Here is a 14,313-nt window from a genome sequence, read left to right as displayed (position 1 = left end):
CCAACTGACTGAGTTATTCCTGGCCATGGAGAAAGTCTCAGATGAGCTCAGAGAGATTAAAAGAAGTGTCCTTGACAAAGAGTCTGAAGAGAAGAAGGATGGTTACTGGACCAGAGTCGCCAAGAAAATAGACAAGATTTTTTCCATTTTCTATGTCTTGGCAGCCATTTTGTTTTTATCTGTCGTCTTCTCAGTGTGGCTCTCAAAATCAGATTCATTGGAATGATCCAGATATTAATCTTGAGATCTGAGAAAGCAACATATCTCATCATGTAGCTGGTGGTTCACTTTGATTAGTAAGTCAAGTATGGCATCAGATATTCAGATTATTATTATTGGTGACACAAGAAAAACACCATGAAGTTGTTATTGATGAATTATTTAATCAATTAGTGCTTAAGTAAATTTCATGTTGGTTCCAGGCTATCTGTGTTGTTTGTGGCATTTCTGATTCACAAAATTCTTGCAGCTGATTCTATTTAATAAGCCCAAAAAAGTGTGAGACTCAAATTGCAATATGTGTGTTACATTGTCAGGTGCAAAGAACTACAATAATGGCTTTTTGCTGTGTATCTTCATAAGGCAAAAAGAGGCAGAGAAATAGCTCAAAAGTGATATAAGTATGTATTTTAAACATTTCTTACTAACTACTGTCCCAATAATGGAGCCCTTACTAAACATATATTACTATTGTTCCTGCTAAGAGGTTATACATTTACATTGACAGGCACCCAGATATACTTGGATTATTTATATGAATTATACATAAATTTAATAGCAGTATAAGTGCTATACTTTAAAGGTGTGACATATGTGGAAGCGCTCTCTAAATTAAACTAATAATAAATTGCACCTATTGTCTGTTGTCTTTCTTTCTAGTTTTTGTTATTTTGACCATTTCTCATCTACTAAATGTTTGCTTGGAATTTTGGAAACATGTTGTCCGTAGTTCATAAAATTAAAGAACAATGTTCAGTTTACTCAAACATATACCTATAAAAAATTAAACTGATAATTCTAATGTTTGGAGACATACTCTGTGGTCTGATGAAGCTGAATAGGACCTGTTTTGGGCATATGATCATTGTAACGTGAAGAAAAAGGAGAATGCTCTATCCATCCTAACTGTGACGTATTGGGGTGGCAGCGTCATGTTGAGTTCTGCTTCAAGCGTCCACCAAAACGCAAATAATCCAAATGGCTGCAGGTTATACAAACACAGGTCACTATTAAACCAACGTGGAAAACAAATGAAAAAGAAAAAATATATAGTATTGCAGCAGTTGAAAAAATTAAGACTTGGTTAACCACTACTTCAGAGTGGCTCCCAAAGACAGAAAAGTTATTTCTTAAGTCAAATATTAGGGGAAATGAAAGAAATCTCACACCAATGTTGGTCAGATCTGGAGTGAAAATTGCAAAATAACTTTCAAAATCAGCCAGATTTTTTATGTTTTTGATCTCCATGCTTAATGCAACCACATTATTCTGTTATTTATTGCCTGTGTTTGCTGTTTTCTGTTCTCACTCTCAGAAATAAAAATCTGGAGCAACAATGCTGGATTGAACATAAGAAAAGTTGTGTAGTGAATTTTGGGCCCGTTTAACTGCACAATAGAAAAGTGCAATTGAAAAAAATTCTGAAAGAATAACTATCTTACAAGTACATTAAGAACTGTTACAACGACTTAATTGACAATGTAAGAATAAGTAGCTCTGTTTGAAGGCAACAATTATTTGATGATAAGTACTGGAGTGTTTCTCAGCAATACTTTGTCAATCAGTTGAAACATAAAATGTAAAAGCCATGGTTTTATCATTTTATCTGCTCAAATGGACAGAAGTCCTTTTATGACATAAACAGTTGAGTGCTTAGGGTGTTGGCCCTTTCCGGCAGCTTCTGTTCATTTGGAAAGGCAAATTTAGCATCAATACATTTGCTGCTCTGTTCTGGTTGTGTTCAGATGTTCTGGTTGTGTTCAGACCGAAGAATCCCCTGATAACTCTCAGGATAGATTTAGACAAACACTGAAGTCCGACAGTTATGAGGCTCACAAATCTGTACTTTCTGCTCCTCTTACCATGTAAGTTGAAACTTTTTCCTAGAGTGCATGTAAATGTTGTCTGTTGTTTTAAATGTGCTTTTTTGTATATATAGTGGCATGGATCACTTTCAGGATTTTCCTCTATCTATTTTATCTATTTTCTGTAAATTTTATATACGCTTCCTTCTGAGTCTAGTTTTAAGAAAAATCTCCGCTTTCATTCTTCCAAACAAGACATCACTGCAAAAATATAAATTACAACCAAGTATTTTTTGTCTAGTTTGCGGCGTAAATATTTTAGTACACTTGAAACGGGACAAAAGTAACTTATAGTTGACTTTTAAGCAAGATATAGGACCTTGTTTTGAGTCAATAATTCCTTGAAATTGTAGAAAAAGTACTAGTTCCACTGGTAGATTATTTAATTCATAACATGAGGAAAAATGTTTCGTCATAAGTGAAATAATCTGCCGAAGACCAGACCAAGACCAAAAGTACTTTGTAATATTTTGTGTCTTTGCAGTGTAGATCTATCTGACTAAATTTGGCAACAAATATTCAGTATAACAGCTATTAGATTTTCTATGTGATATTAAATCACAGATGACATTGAACTTTTTAGCCTTAATAACAATAAGACTAATGCCACTGAGTTTGGAGCCTCCGGATCCCTTTGTGGTTCTGCCAGAGTTGGTTCTTTGGCTCCCAGCAGCTGTTCTGTGTTTAAGTGTTTTGCTTTACAAAGCTCTGAAGCTGATTAAGTAGATTAGTGATGTTCTAAGATCAAGTCTTCTGATTCAGATAGATAATAAACTGTATTTTTATAGCACTGAAAAAAAAAAACGATGCCTGAGTTTTTCTTGTCCACAGGTGGAGTCGTTGCCAATATGGAGGGACAAAAGCAGCCACAAAGTACAAGTTAATACATCTGTTTTTTCGAAAATTGTTTCTACATTGTTGTTGTAAATGAACTCAGATTCAGTACATTTAGCTATATTTTTACTAGAATAATCTTTGCTATTCCACTGGTTTGGTGGGAGGGGAAGAAAGACTTACATTAACGTATTTGCAAACATTATCTCAGGCCAAAACATATTACTTAATGTGAAAATCAATAACACAAAATACTTTAAAACGATACTTTTACTGATTCCAACTATTTTTGATATTTCAGCTGGGGAATGTACAGATTACGACATTCTGAAACACTTTAACCTGAACAAAGATAATGTTATGTACACCATGGGCCTGCCTATCATAAAAGAAAACCGCCCTCTTGAGGTGAATCTCACATTAGATCCCTGGGCCATTCTGGATGTTGTAAGTCGCTATGTTTTTTTTCTACTATATTCAAGTAATCAAGAGAGAGGTTGTTACAAGTGAAACGTATCTAACTCTTTCAGTTTTTTTGAAAACAAAAAAAAAAACATTTAAATTATGTATTTCTTATGATAGATAGCGCTGAAGTACAACCAGTTGGTTATTTTATGTAGCTGCTTTGTAAAAAAATTAAACACCTTGTGTAGTTTTTATTTTATTTTATCAAACAATGACAGCCTTAGCTCCTGCAACGTTAGTGTTGACATCAAAGCCAATCTTGATTATAATCCAGGAAGCTCTGCTGCCCTGTGGTTATTCCTCCACATTTGGTTTAACTTCACAAGCTAAACAAAATGCATTGAAAGAAAGATGCAGTGCATTGATTTCTGAGCTGGGAATCAAACCAAAAGCAGATAAAAAAACTGCTGTATAAATAATAAACGTCTTCCATTCATAGAGGTACTTTCTTGATAACTCTCGCAATCAAAATAATCCTGCTTGCTTATGAACATCCTCCACTCTTTGTGAAATCTGACCCTCTTCGGTTCAGATTTCAAGCTTCCATCACAAACATCTTGTTCTCGTTTTTGAACACAGCTCCTGACAATCAAACTTCCACCCTTTATGGGCTAAGCCCTTCCCCTCACGTCTTTTTTTTTCTCAGCTTGCACATTGTTTTTCCTTTTTCATAAAATGAAGCAGTAACTCTGCCTGGTAACATTTCCAGCCAACATAATGAGAGAGTGTTACTGTGATTCGCCAACCTTTTATTTCCCCTTTCTCACCAAGATCACCCCAGACAATAATTTAATTTAATTTAATTATAAAAAAAACTGTTGACGGACATCAGTTACACACTGCACTCATGAGAGAAACATTTTTTTTTTTTCACTTTACAAAATAGGTTCTCAGTATTTTTGCAGAAAAAGCAAAACAAGTATTTGTTGTTTTAGTTTTCCACACCTGCCACTAGAAGGCGCTGTGGGTAACAGAACGGGTAGAATGGACTGAATTTGTCTGCAAATCCCCCTAGAAATGTTTTGTATCTATACCCCAGCGTGAATTTGTTTTAGTGCTGATGATTCATTAATATTCAAAAATCAAAAGGGATGCATCCTCAGAGATTAAGGAATGTGTTGCCTTCATGAATTAAATAACTGAAATACTGAATACTCATTTATTCAGCCTGGCTTTTAACAAGATTTAAGCTATGTCTTACATTTATGCTGTTTTATCTTCATGTCTTTATGCCCGTTTTTACATTAAATTGTTTTTTGACATGTGAAAAACACTACACCAATACAATTTAGCCACTTTGCTACTTTTAACATTTCGTAGCAGTTAATTTTGATCACATTTTCCTTGAGTGTTGTACAGTAAGCTGTCAGCAATCTCTTCATTCATTCTGTTTCAATTCTGTTTGACCAGAAAGAGGTTGACCAGACTTTTGTGACTCATCTTGGCATTAAAATGGTAGGACGTACCTAAAAGATATGTTTTAGAATATGAAGTTATGTTTGTTAACCTTATCTTGCCTTTTCTCTTTTTCCTCTGTAGGAATGGACCAACCACTACATTAAGTGGTCTCCAAATGACTTTTGTGGAATCGACAAAATCATAGTTCCAAGTGAACTTTTGTGGAAGCCATACATTATAATTAAGGATATGTAAGCTTATCCATTCAGTATATGATTGATTTATATTTATTATTTAACAGTCAAGGACCTTTGAGACAGAACATTGTATGTGATGACTGAGGTACATTTTTCCTACAGGGCAGAAAAGGAAAAGTCTCTTTCAAGTCCCAATCTCAAGATTAATTCCAATGGCAAGACAGAGTTTAGCAGCAATCAAGTGGTGACGACCAACTGCAGGATGCAAGTGAACAAATTTCCTTTTGATACGCAAATCTGCAACATCACATTCGTCTCAAACATATATGATTGTAAGTAGTTTTTTGGCAACTTTACACCATGTTTAATTGTAAACATGCCACATGCATTTTATTTTTTCTTCCTGCTGAGAAACCTTGCACTTGATTTTTCTTTTCACCTCAGCAAAAGATTTATACCTGAAAAGCCGCTTTGGCCATAAAACATACACAAACAGGATCCAGAAAATAATAACGCAATACGAGTGGTTGTTCTGCAACATGACAGTCCATACCTGGAATTCAACTGGACATTTATATTTTCCTGTGAGTATTTTTTTTCTTTTTTAGTCATGTAATAGGAAATTGTTTACAATGCAAGAATTTGTCCCTATTTTAATTCTCACCTTTTCATTTTACAGATCACTGTGAAAAGGCGTTCTGTAATCTATATTGTCAACTTCTTGTTCCCTATTCTCTACCTCTTGTGTCTGGACTTGGTGTCATTCCTCATGTCAGACACAGGCGGTGAAAAAGTTGGCTTTAAAATCACTGTACTGCTGGCCGTCACAGTCATGCAGCTTATTCTCAACGATATTTTGCCCTCTTCTTCCGACAGCATTCCACTTATAAGTAATGAAGCTCAAAATTAAACATTCATGACATTATAGTTCTAGAATGCCGTGCATAATTGTGTTAAATAACGAATGCTGTTTAACCCCTTCAGTGAAGTACTGTTTTGGGATATTTACGATGATGATGATCAGCCTCATAGAGACCATTTTTGTGAACTATCTGATTGAGAAGGATTCTGCATCAGAAGACGACGAAACAGCCCAAGACCCAAGTCTGGAGGGTATAAAACAGAAAGTCATTGGCAGATTATACAAACTGAATATTCATGCAGATTTATTCAATTTTAGTTTAATAAACTCTACTGTTTTTACATCTGTTACATCTTCACAGCAATGAAGAAATACGGTGCATCTTTGATTGATAAATTAGGTTTTAAAAGGGGATCTGCAGCCAAAGAGGTTAGAAGTCTTTATTTAAAGTCCTAGTTTACAGCTAGGAGTATAATCAGTTTCAACTTGTTACCTTGTAAAAGTGTTCATAACCCTTGATCTTTTTTTAAACATTTTGACATGTTGCAATCACAAACACCAGCGTCATTTACTGGGATTTTATGTGACTAACTGAAAAGTAAAAGAAAAAGTAAAGAATGTTTGTGATGCAAAACAGCTGCAAGTCTGTTTTGGTTTGAACTCTTACGGCTCATGTAATGATGGAAATTTTTTGACTATTCATCTGGGCAAAATCACTTAAGCTCAGAAAATTATATGAAAAATGTGTCGATATATCACTTTGATGTTTTCCCACATATTCGGCATTAAATTAGATCTGAATCTTTTTAACACATGAAAATGCTTTGATCTAATCATTCAGTAAATAACACATAAATGAAGTATATTTTCTAATTTGATCGATTTGGTTAACTCGGGTCCGTTCAAAGCATTTCTGAATAACCTCTACTACTTCTGCAGGATACCAGCATCCAACACACGGAGGGCCCACTGACACTGGAGATGTTTTCAGATGAACTGAGAGAGATGAAGAAAATGATTACTCTTCTCAACACCGATAAGCAGGAAGAAAAGGGAGGCTACTGGACCAAACTGGCTGATAGAATCAACAAGATTTTTGCAATATGCTATGTCATATCCATCACTGCATTTTTAGCCATAATATTTTCAATGTGGGCAGCAGCTGAAAATGTAACTTGCTTAAATGAAACACTTCCATATTAGATAAACATGTAGAGATTGCTTTGCTTCTTTGTTATTAACAAATGACACACATTTCACAAACTGAAGGTTTGTGAAATGTTTGAACATATAAAAACAGGTTCAAACAGTGCGACTTATTAAGCAACAATTAGATTGTCTATATTTAGCATGTCAAGCCATTGCAGTTATTAAATGTTGATGGATGTAACATAAAAATGAAAGTCATACAGTGTGATAAGACACATAGAACCATATGTGTGTGATGGGAAAATGAGGGTGGAGTAAAGATGAATCATATTAGGTTAATACCAACAGCAATTAATGTGCGCTACACTGTACTATTAAAACAATTAGCATGTAGTACCATAGAAATACAAAACTATTAATCCTAAATGGTAAATAAGTGTCTTTGTAACTCAAATTGTGCTTCATCCTGTAAATATTCCTCCTTTTTTTTTGTTATGTGTTGAACACGCTGCGTTTCTGTCTCTAGCTCCATTTCCATTACAAATGTGTACAAATCTTAATCTATATTCTGCTAATGTTGGGGAAAAAAAAGAAGCAATTTCGTGTTTGTAGTGTTTCCATTAGATATTAAATTAAAATCACTTGTAAAATAAGTTTGGTCAGACGATGTCATTCAATATCATGGAAGCGGCGAATGTAAGTTACATGAGATATATTCATAATTCAGCCATTTAGCGCTCATCAGATATCAGTCAAGAAGAAGTCAGTGTCTGATTCAGGCATTGGAGCAACAAGGTCCGAATGTGGCGTTTTGAGGAAAAATATAGTCTGTGATTTTACAGAAAAACTATGGATTCAACATGTTTGAATGACACACAACATTTTATGAACTATGTGATGCTGTGAGAGCTCTGGTGGAGCCAGCTACACATTGTCCAAAAAACAAAAACAAACCATCATCCTTCTACCACTTCCTGTTTTCTTCGAAGTTTTCACCAGAAGTAACATCCGGTGTTATATACATATAAACCATATGAGGGATAAACTTGTTTTTTACATTTTCAGAGCTTAATACCAAACTCCTGCTCCAGTATGTCCTGACTCTTAGAGTGAAGAGTGTTAAATGACAATAAATAACTTATGTAATAACTATTTAACTGTGTCATTAATTTATTAAAACTCTTCACTCTCCATAGATCTCTGTCTTTTGATCCGTCTTTAAATAAGACGGATAATAAATTGCTTATTCTTATTTTTAAAAATACAATAAAGTTTTGTACAAAAAAAAAAGCTGTAAAAATTCATTTAATTTCAACCATATTTATTATCTTTCAAGTATGAACCAAGTTGTAAAACTACCAAATAAAAACCAAATTTTCCTCCACTTTTCAATTTTCTCTAATTAAAAAAAAAAATCTACTTTTTGGAATCTTAACTGCGCCAGATATTGGTGTAAGCATTTCATGTTTATACTGATAAATAAACAAATAAACCCATCATATCATAGAATTTGATTAGGGATGAGGTTTGCCCACCCCTTGCCTATGAAAGATTTGGCCGTATAATATTTCTGCAGTGATCTCATTTGCACACTTGCTGTTCAACCATCGTAGTGCCTGGACTTCATAGAAATGTTGCTGAGGGACTTCATTCTTCACTTCGTCCTTATAGGTATTATTATGATTCTTGTTATTATTACTATTACTATTATTATTAAAAAACTTAGAATAATATGTCAGGATTGTGTTACTATAGAATCTGCTTTCTAGACTACTGTGCTCTCATTTTTATTTGCAATATTTCTCTACTAGCAGAAGCAGCCTCCATCCCCTATTAAATTATATTTATTTTATGAAGCTAAGGGTTTTTTTTTTTGTTTGTTTTTGGTGGTGGTGGTTTTTACAAAGAAATTTTGAAACAGTTGAACCTGTGTAATGTTATCTTGTAAAGCTGAAAATAGTTTAAACATTAATTACCCATAGAGACAGGTTCCTTTATACTTTACAAATAGATTTTAATTTATTTATATTTTCTTACCATTGCGGTATTGTACTTACTTATGGTAACTACATCAGACCTGGAGGGTTTTGTCAGACTCCGGGGAATGTAAAAAGCATTGTTGTGGTTAACCATAAGTGCACATTTATGTTCAAACATTGGACATTTAATTGATAAAATGTGAATTCTCTCTGTACTGATCAGCAGAGACTCATAAATTATGAATTAATTTCAAGATCACAAGTAAATAACACAGATAAAGCTGTAATCTATAGAAGAAATGTTTGCATTTTTCTGCCATTGTGCCTGGATTTTTCTTTGTCTCTTTGTGTTTGAAGTTGTAGAAGTGGCTTCCTCTGAAAGAGTGTGTAGTTATCAGGAGGTTTTAAACTACCTGAACCTGAACAGAGGCAATGATCTGTTTTCCTTGACCCGACCTGTGAAAGACTTCAGAAAAGCCACAAAGGTCCATCTGGAAGTATTGCTGTACGCTATCCTGGATGTGGTAAGTTGGGAAATTACCAAATTTCATATATCTGGGTGATAAATATGTGCAAAGCTAGGTTTTCTTTTCCCTCAACTTTCACTACAATAACCCAACCTTGTCAGTTCAGACGATATACCTTTATTGTTGTGTCTAACATTTGCCAGGATTAATATTTTGAAGTGCTCAAACCTATTGAAGAATTCAAAATAGTAAATGTCTGCAGAAACAGTCACAAGAAGGAAATAGCTAAAAATAAATGATTGCAATATAACTGCAGAAGCATTTTCAAACTCTTTTCTAATTACATGTATCAGCTATATATGCTATTAAATGATAACTTGTGTGCAAACTGAATGAAAAAGTTAATACTTCAGCTGTTACATATTTCTTTGTGTTCTCTTATTTTACACTAGCAAAGGAAAAACATTTTGTTACTGTGCCACCTTTTAGTGAAAATGCAGTACATATCTTTTTAATTCACCTAATTTGAAAACATAATGGTCACTTTAAATTTATTTATTTTTTTGGTCTTCACCAATATGCTTGTTTGCAGAGAGAGATTGACCAGACATTTGTACCATATGTTTGGATAGTTATGGTGAGTATTATCTTTTATTAATATTTCTCTGAGCAACAAAATTATAATTAAGGTAATTATGAAATTTGTAGAATGTATGACATTTTAAATGAATGTCAGATTTCTCCAGTGGAGACTCAAGTTAAGGTCAACGCAAACACTGCTTTTGGAGGTTCTTTGACCCAATTTTGGACCTCAAGCTTTCTCAAATGTTTATATTTCCAAATTGTGTGTAGTATTAAAATTTGTGATCACATTCTTTACTTTTCTCCATAGCACTGGCAGAATGACTTCATTTCCTGGGATCCCAGTAAATTCTGTAACATCACAAAAGTTACAATTCCCACAGATATTCTGTGGAAGCCAGATCTCACCATTGATGAAATGTAAGTGTACTGTATGGATATGCATGCACTTGCTCTGTTTAAACAAAACTAATATACCAAACATCTAAATGATAACTTTTGCACCTAATGGAAAGACAAGAAAATCTGTCAGACACATGAGACAACGAACACAATACTCATGCAGCCCTTTAATGAGTCCTCAAAGTGGCAAAGTCCTAATGAGTCCTCAGCAAGGCAAAGTGGAAAATCCCCAGGGGTCAGAACCTTTCTAAGTGACTCTGGTGGCTGAATCATCTCAGTCTAGTCATTACAATCTCGTGCAGGATTTCAGATGAAGAATAAATCAGATGAGCCGAAGATTTGTTGTATTTTGTTGTCAACAGAAAATAAGTAAATAAAGATAACTTTCATGGCACCTTTTAAGGCACTTTGCACTACCGTGTGCTGTTTGGAGAGTCAGCATGAAGAATCAGCTACTCAGGAATGGGAAGGAAAAAACAAACAAACAGAAACTCGCAGGAGTCACATGATAATGTGAGTTTGTGATCACAAAACTCACAGGAAAAGAGGGGCTGATATACAAAGACAAGCAGGGAGTTTAAAATATATGCAACTTACCGTATAATTGTGAAAGACATCTAGCTTACAGTGAGTTACATATGCAGCAGAGAGCAAGTACTGGACTACGGAAAGCCAAAAGGTCACAATTTTGTCAACTTAGAATGATTATCTCACTGTTTCTCTTCATATATGTTTCAAAATACTCGACTACAATCAGCAGAGAAAGTAATTTAAGTATATTGGGTTTAAAGCTTTCCTTCATGAACAAAATGAGTAGGAAAGGACAAGATAGCATAAGTACAAAATATGGGTGTGAACTGGTTAATGTCCCCATAGGTTGACATACCAAAAGAAAAGAGCACAGTGGTGGAAAAATAAGAGATGAAAGTTACAATATCCACAGTCTGGTGCTGGCTGACAAAGTGTTGCTTTGTCCTGACTGCATGTATCATAAATGAAATATTTCTGTTTTGCAGGACAGAAAGGGACAAAGCCCCTCCAAGTCCTTACCTCACCATCACCAACAATGGCACAGTCTTAGTCCAGAATGACCAGGTGTTGGTCAGCACATGCATGATGCAGGTTTTTAAATTCCCATTTGACGTTCAGAGCTGCACTCTCTCAATTAAATCAGTTGTTCACTCCGGTAAGTCGGTTTTAAGCTGTTCTTCTATTTTTCAATTGTGTTTTTAATTTCTGTGATTACTAGTACTTTAGTGCTGATTGCGTGAGACTTTACAACACATAGTTCGAACCAGATTTTTATCTTATTGAGATATTTTAGCACATTGAGGATTTACCAGCAATTTTAAATCACTAACTTCTAGATGAGATAATGAGACAGATTATTGTCCAACTGCTCGCATTGATGCTGTTACAGTTGCTGTTAAAGTACCGCTGCATGCTGTGTCCATTTCCCCGGGTTAAAACATTGTTTTCTCTTCAATTCCAGTTGAGGAAATTAACCTGTTATATTCCTTGAACTCCTCAGTGACTACTAATTGGTCACGTGAGTTGATGAGAACGCAGTACGAGTGGTTGTTTGTTAAAATGACAGTTACCAACAAAACGGTTAAACCATTTGGATCCCAGCAAGACACAATTATTTACACTGTAAGTAACTGGTGGCTTCATATGTTTACAGTCAGTCTGTGTCTTTTCTTCAAATAATGGATATTGTTAATCCTAACATATTTATAGCAGCTTAGGGAGTGTTATAGACTGAATTAGTGTGAGTTGGTGAAGTATTAAACTCACAGTAGATCTAGAAACCAGAACAATGACATGTCCAAACATCTGTTTTACAGATCTATATGAAAAGGAGATCTATACTCTACATCGTCAACTTCCTGCTGCCTGTCCTCTTCTTCTTGTGCCTGGATTTGTCCTCCTTCCTGATCTCAGACAGAGGAGGTGAGAAGATCAGCTTCAAGGTCACGGTGCTGCTGGCTGTCACCGTGATGCAGCTCATTCTCAATGACATTCTGCCGTCATCGTCAGACAAGATCCCGCTGATTGGTAAGTGGATCAAGTCCTGCTCTACTCTATTCATTGGTTCTGAGATTTTAATGATGTAAAACAATGTTTTGGGAAGATGCAATGAAGTTTTAAAGATAAAAATGAAAAGTTTTTTGCCTTTTTTCCTTCCAGAATGGATTCAACATACAATTTCCAATCAGTTAAAACCAAAAAATATTCAAAATATTCATTTTGTAAAATACAGGAGTTTTGTAAAAATACGTAAACTGTTTTTGGAAGATGTTAACCAGGCTAATATTAAGGTTTTGGAATGGCCTTCCCAGATCCCCAATCTCAACACAGCTGAACATTTGTTGACTATCTTTCAAAGTCATGTGGAAAATGGGAATGAAACATAAGGATAATTTTTTTAACAGTTTACTACTGTGATAAACTTGTTTCCCACTGCTTAATTTTATGTTTAAAGTTTTGAATAACTTGTTTCAGCAGCATTGTCAAATATTTTAAGTGGTGATTTCTTCATTGTCACCATCTTTATAATAATGTCTCCCCAGCGGTCTACTGCATTGGGATTTTTGCGCTGATGTTCCTCAGCCTCCTGGAGACGATTTTGATGATGCATCTGATGGACATCGAGTCTGAATCCCAGGAAAATGAGAGGAACAAACGACACAGTTTGGAAGACGGTTGTGCAGACAGTGAAGATAGAAACGCCAACTACCGAAGCTGTGAGAAAGGTAAGAAGAGTAGCTTATGTGCTCTGGGCTTTTAACTAGTAAACTCTTAACCTGTCTGTCACTAGAGGACCCAAATTTGGGTCCTTTCATTGTGAATGACAACCTGAGACCAACAGGTTAAGAAAATGTCAGGTAAAACACAAATTTAGCACCAATACAAAATTTAGTTGAACAAAACTAAAAATTCTGTTTAAAAACACTTTCTGATATTTTCTGTACATGTTCAGTACAATCTGGATCCAACTGAGACGATTCATTTCAATCTGAAAACTGTTCTGAATTTGGTCAAGACGTAAAAGAGAACTTCAAGTTTCAGTATTTTACACTTGTTAAAAACTTACAGTAAAAACAATGTTATGTTTCTATATAGAAAAACACTTACAACACAAATGAAGGACTAGACTACCAGTCTGTTGGAGGAAGAAAGTCCTTATCTTTTGCCTTCCAAATATTCTAATCAGCAAACCTGAAGGCACAATGTGCTTTTTCTGTTTCCTCTAGAAGAGAAGAACTGGTCTGGGTGTTCATGTATCTTTGGTGTGTCTGCAGACAAGATGCCAAATGACCTGGGGCAGGTTGGTGTTAGACCCCCACTGGAAAGACTGCTTGAGCAAAAGTGTTTTGATTTCAGCGTCAACTCACACTCATTCCTTATAGTTTTCTGTCAGAAAACAAAAAAGCTCATAAAGTGGCCTGCTGTCTAATTATAATTTTTAGAATCTCAGTTTTTAACCGGGTCATCATCTTCCCAGGGTTGCAGCAGCCGACTGACGGAGCAGCTGCAGGTGTTTGTCAACTTCTCAGATGGACTGAAGGAGTTGACAAGGATGCTGTCTCTGCTTGCGAACAATGCCAAGGAGGAAGGGAAGCCTGGCTTTTGGACCAGAAAGATTAACATCATCAACCGAGCTTACTTTATACTCTATGTAACAGCTTCCAGCTTGTTCTTGGGCCTCATGTTTTCCATCTGGACTTCTGCCGACGAATAAGGTTTCTGTTTCAGGCTCAGAAACATTTTAGTTTTAGCTTATGCTAATTGAAAAGTAAACTTGTTTTGATATAGGTATTTAAATGCCCAGTAGGTATCAGTCGTACCGTTACGTTTCCTCAGTCAGTAATGATTTGGAGCCATGGCATC

General features: G+C 35.2%; 2 protein-coding genes across 4 annotated transcripts; both read left to right on the top strand.

Moving 5' to 3' along the window:
• The first annotated feature begins 1,935 nt into the window (after positions 1-1,935).
• LOC103142346 (5-hydroxytryptamine receptor 3A-like) lies at positions 1,936-7,377 on the top strand. Of its 2 annotated transcripts, XM_016674407.1 has the most exons (10): positions 1,936-2,084; positions 2,916-3,365; positions 4,794-4,838; positions 4,923-5,032; positions 5,141-5,310; positions 5,423-5,562; positions 5,658-5,868; positions 5,963-6,091; positions 6,202-6,269; positions 6,780-7,377. In XM_016674407.1, exons 2-10 carry the CDS (start codon positions 3,279-3,281, stop codon positions 7,041-7,043), a joined length of 1,224 nt encoding a protein of 407 aa, XP_016529893.1. In that variant the 5' UTR covers positions 1,936-2,084; positions 2,916-3,278; the 3' UTR covers positions 7,044-7,377. The 2 variants fall into 2 exon arrangements, with proteins under 2 accessions (XP_016529893.1, XP_016529894.1); XM_016674408.1 differs by lacking the exon at positions 1,936-2,084 and having other exon boundaries at positions 2,820-3,365.
• Positions 7,378-8,376: 999 nt separating this feature from the next.
• On the top strand, positions 8,377-14,291 carry LOC103142345 (5-hydroxytryptamine receptor 3A-like). 2 transcript variants are annotated; one of them, XM_007558374.2, is made up of 10 exons: positions 8,377-8,660; positions 9,326-9,492; positions 10,028-10,072; positions 10,328-10,437; positions 11,436-11,605; positions 11,912-12,072; positions 12,267-12,477; positions 12,993-13,175; positions 13,677-13,750; positions 13,928-14,291. In XM_007558374.2, the coding sequence occupies exons 1-10, from the start codon at positions 8,621-8,623 to the stop codon at positions 14,162-14,164; spliced, it is 1,398 nt and encodes a 465-aa protein (XP_007558436.1). In that variant the 5' UTR covers positions 8,377-8,620; the 3' UTR covers positions 14,165-14,291. The 2 variants fall into 2 exon arrangements, with proteins under 2 accessions (XP_007558436.1, XP_016529891.1); XM_016674405.1 differs by lacking the exon at positions 8,377-8,660 and having other exon boundaries at positions 8,771-9,492.
• Positions 14,292-14,313: the final 22 nt, after the last annotated feature.

Source organism: Poecilia formosa, unplaced genomic scaffold (assembly GCF_000485575.1).
Source record: "Poecilia formosa unplaced genomic scaffold, Poecilia_formosa-5.1.2 Scaffold95, whole genome shotgun sequence".
Classification (NCBI taxonomy): Eukaryota; Metazoa; Chordata; class Actinopteri; order Cyprinodontiformes; family Poeciliidae; genus Poecilia; species Poecilia formosa.
The sequence above is the reverse complement of the archived record's forward strand: the minus strand, read 5'-3'. Positions and strand labels throughout refer to the sequence as shown.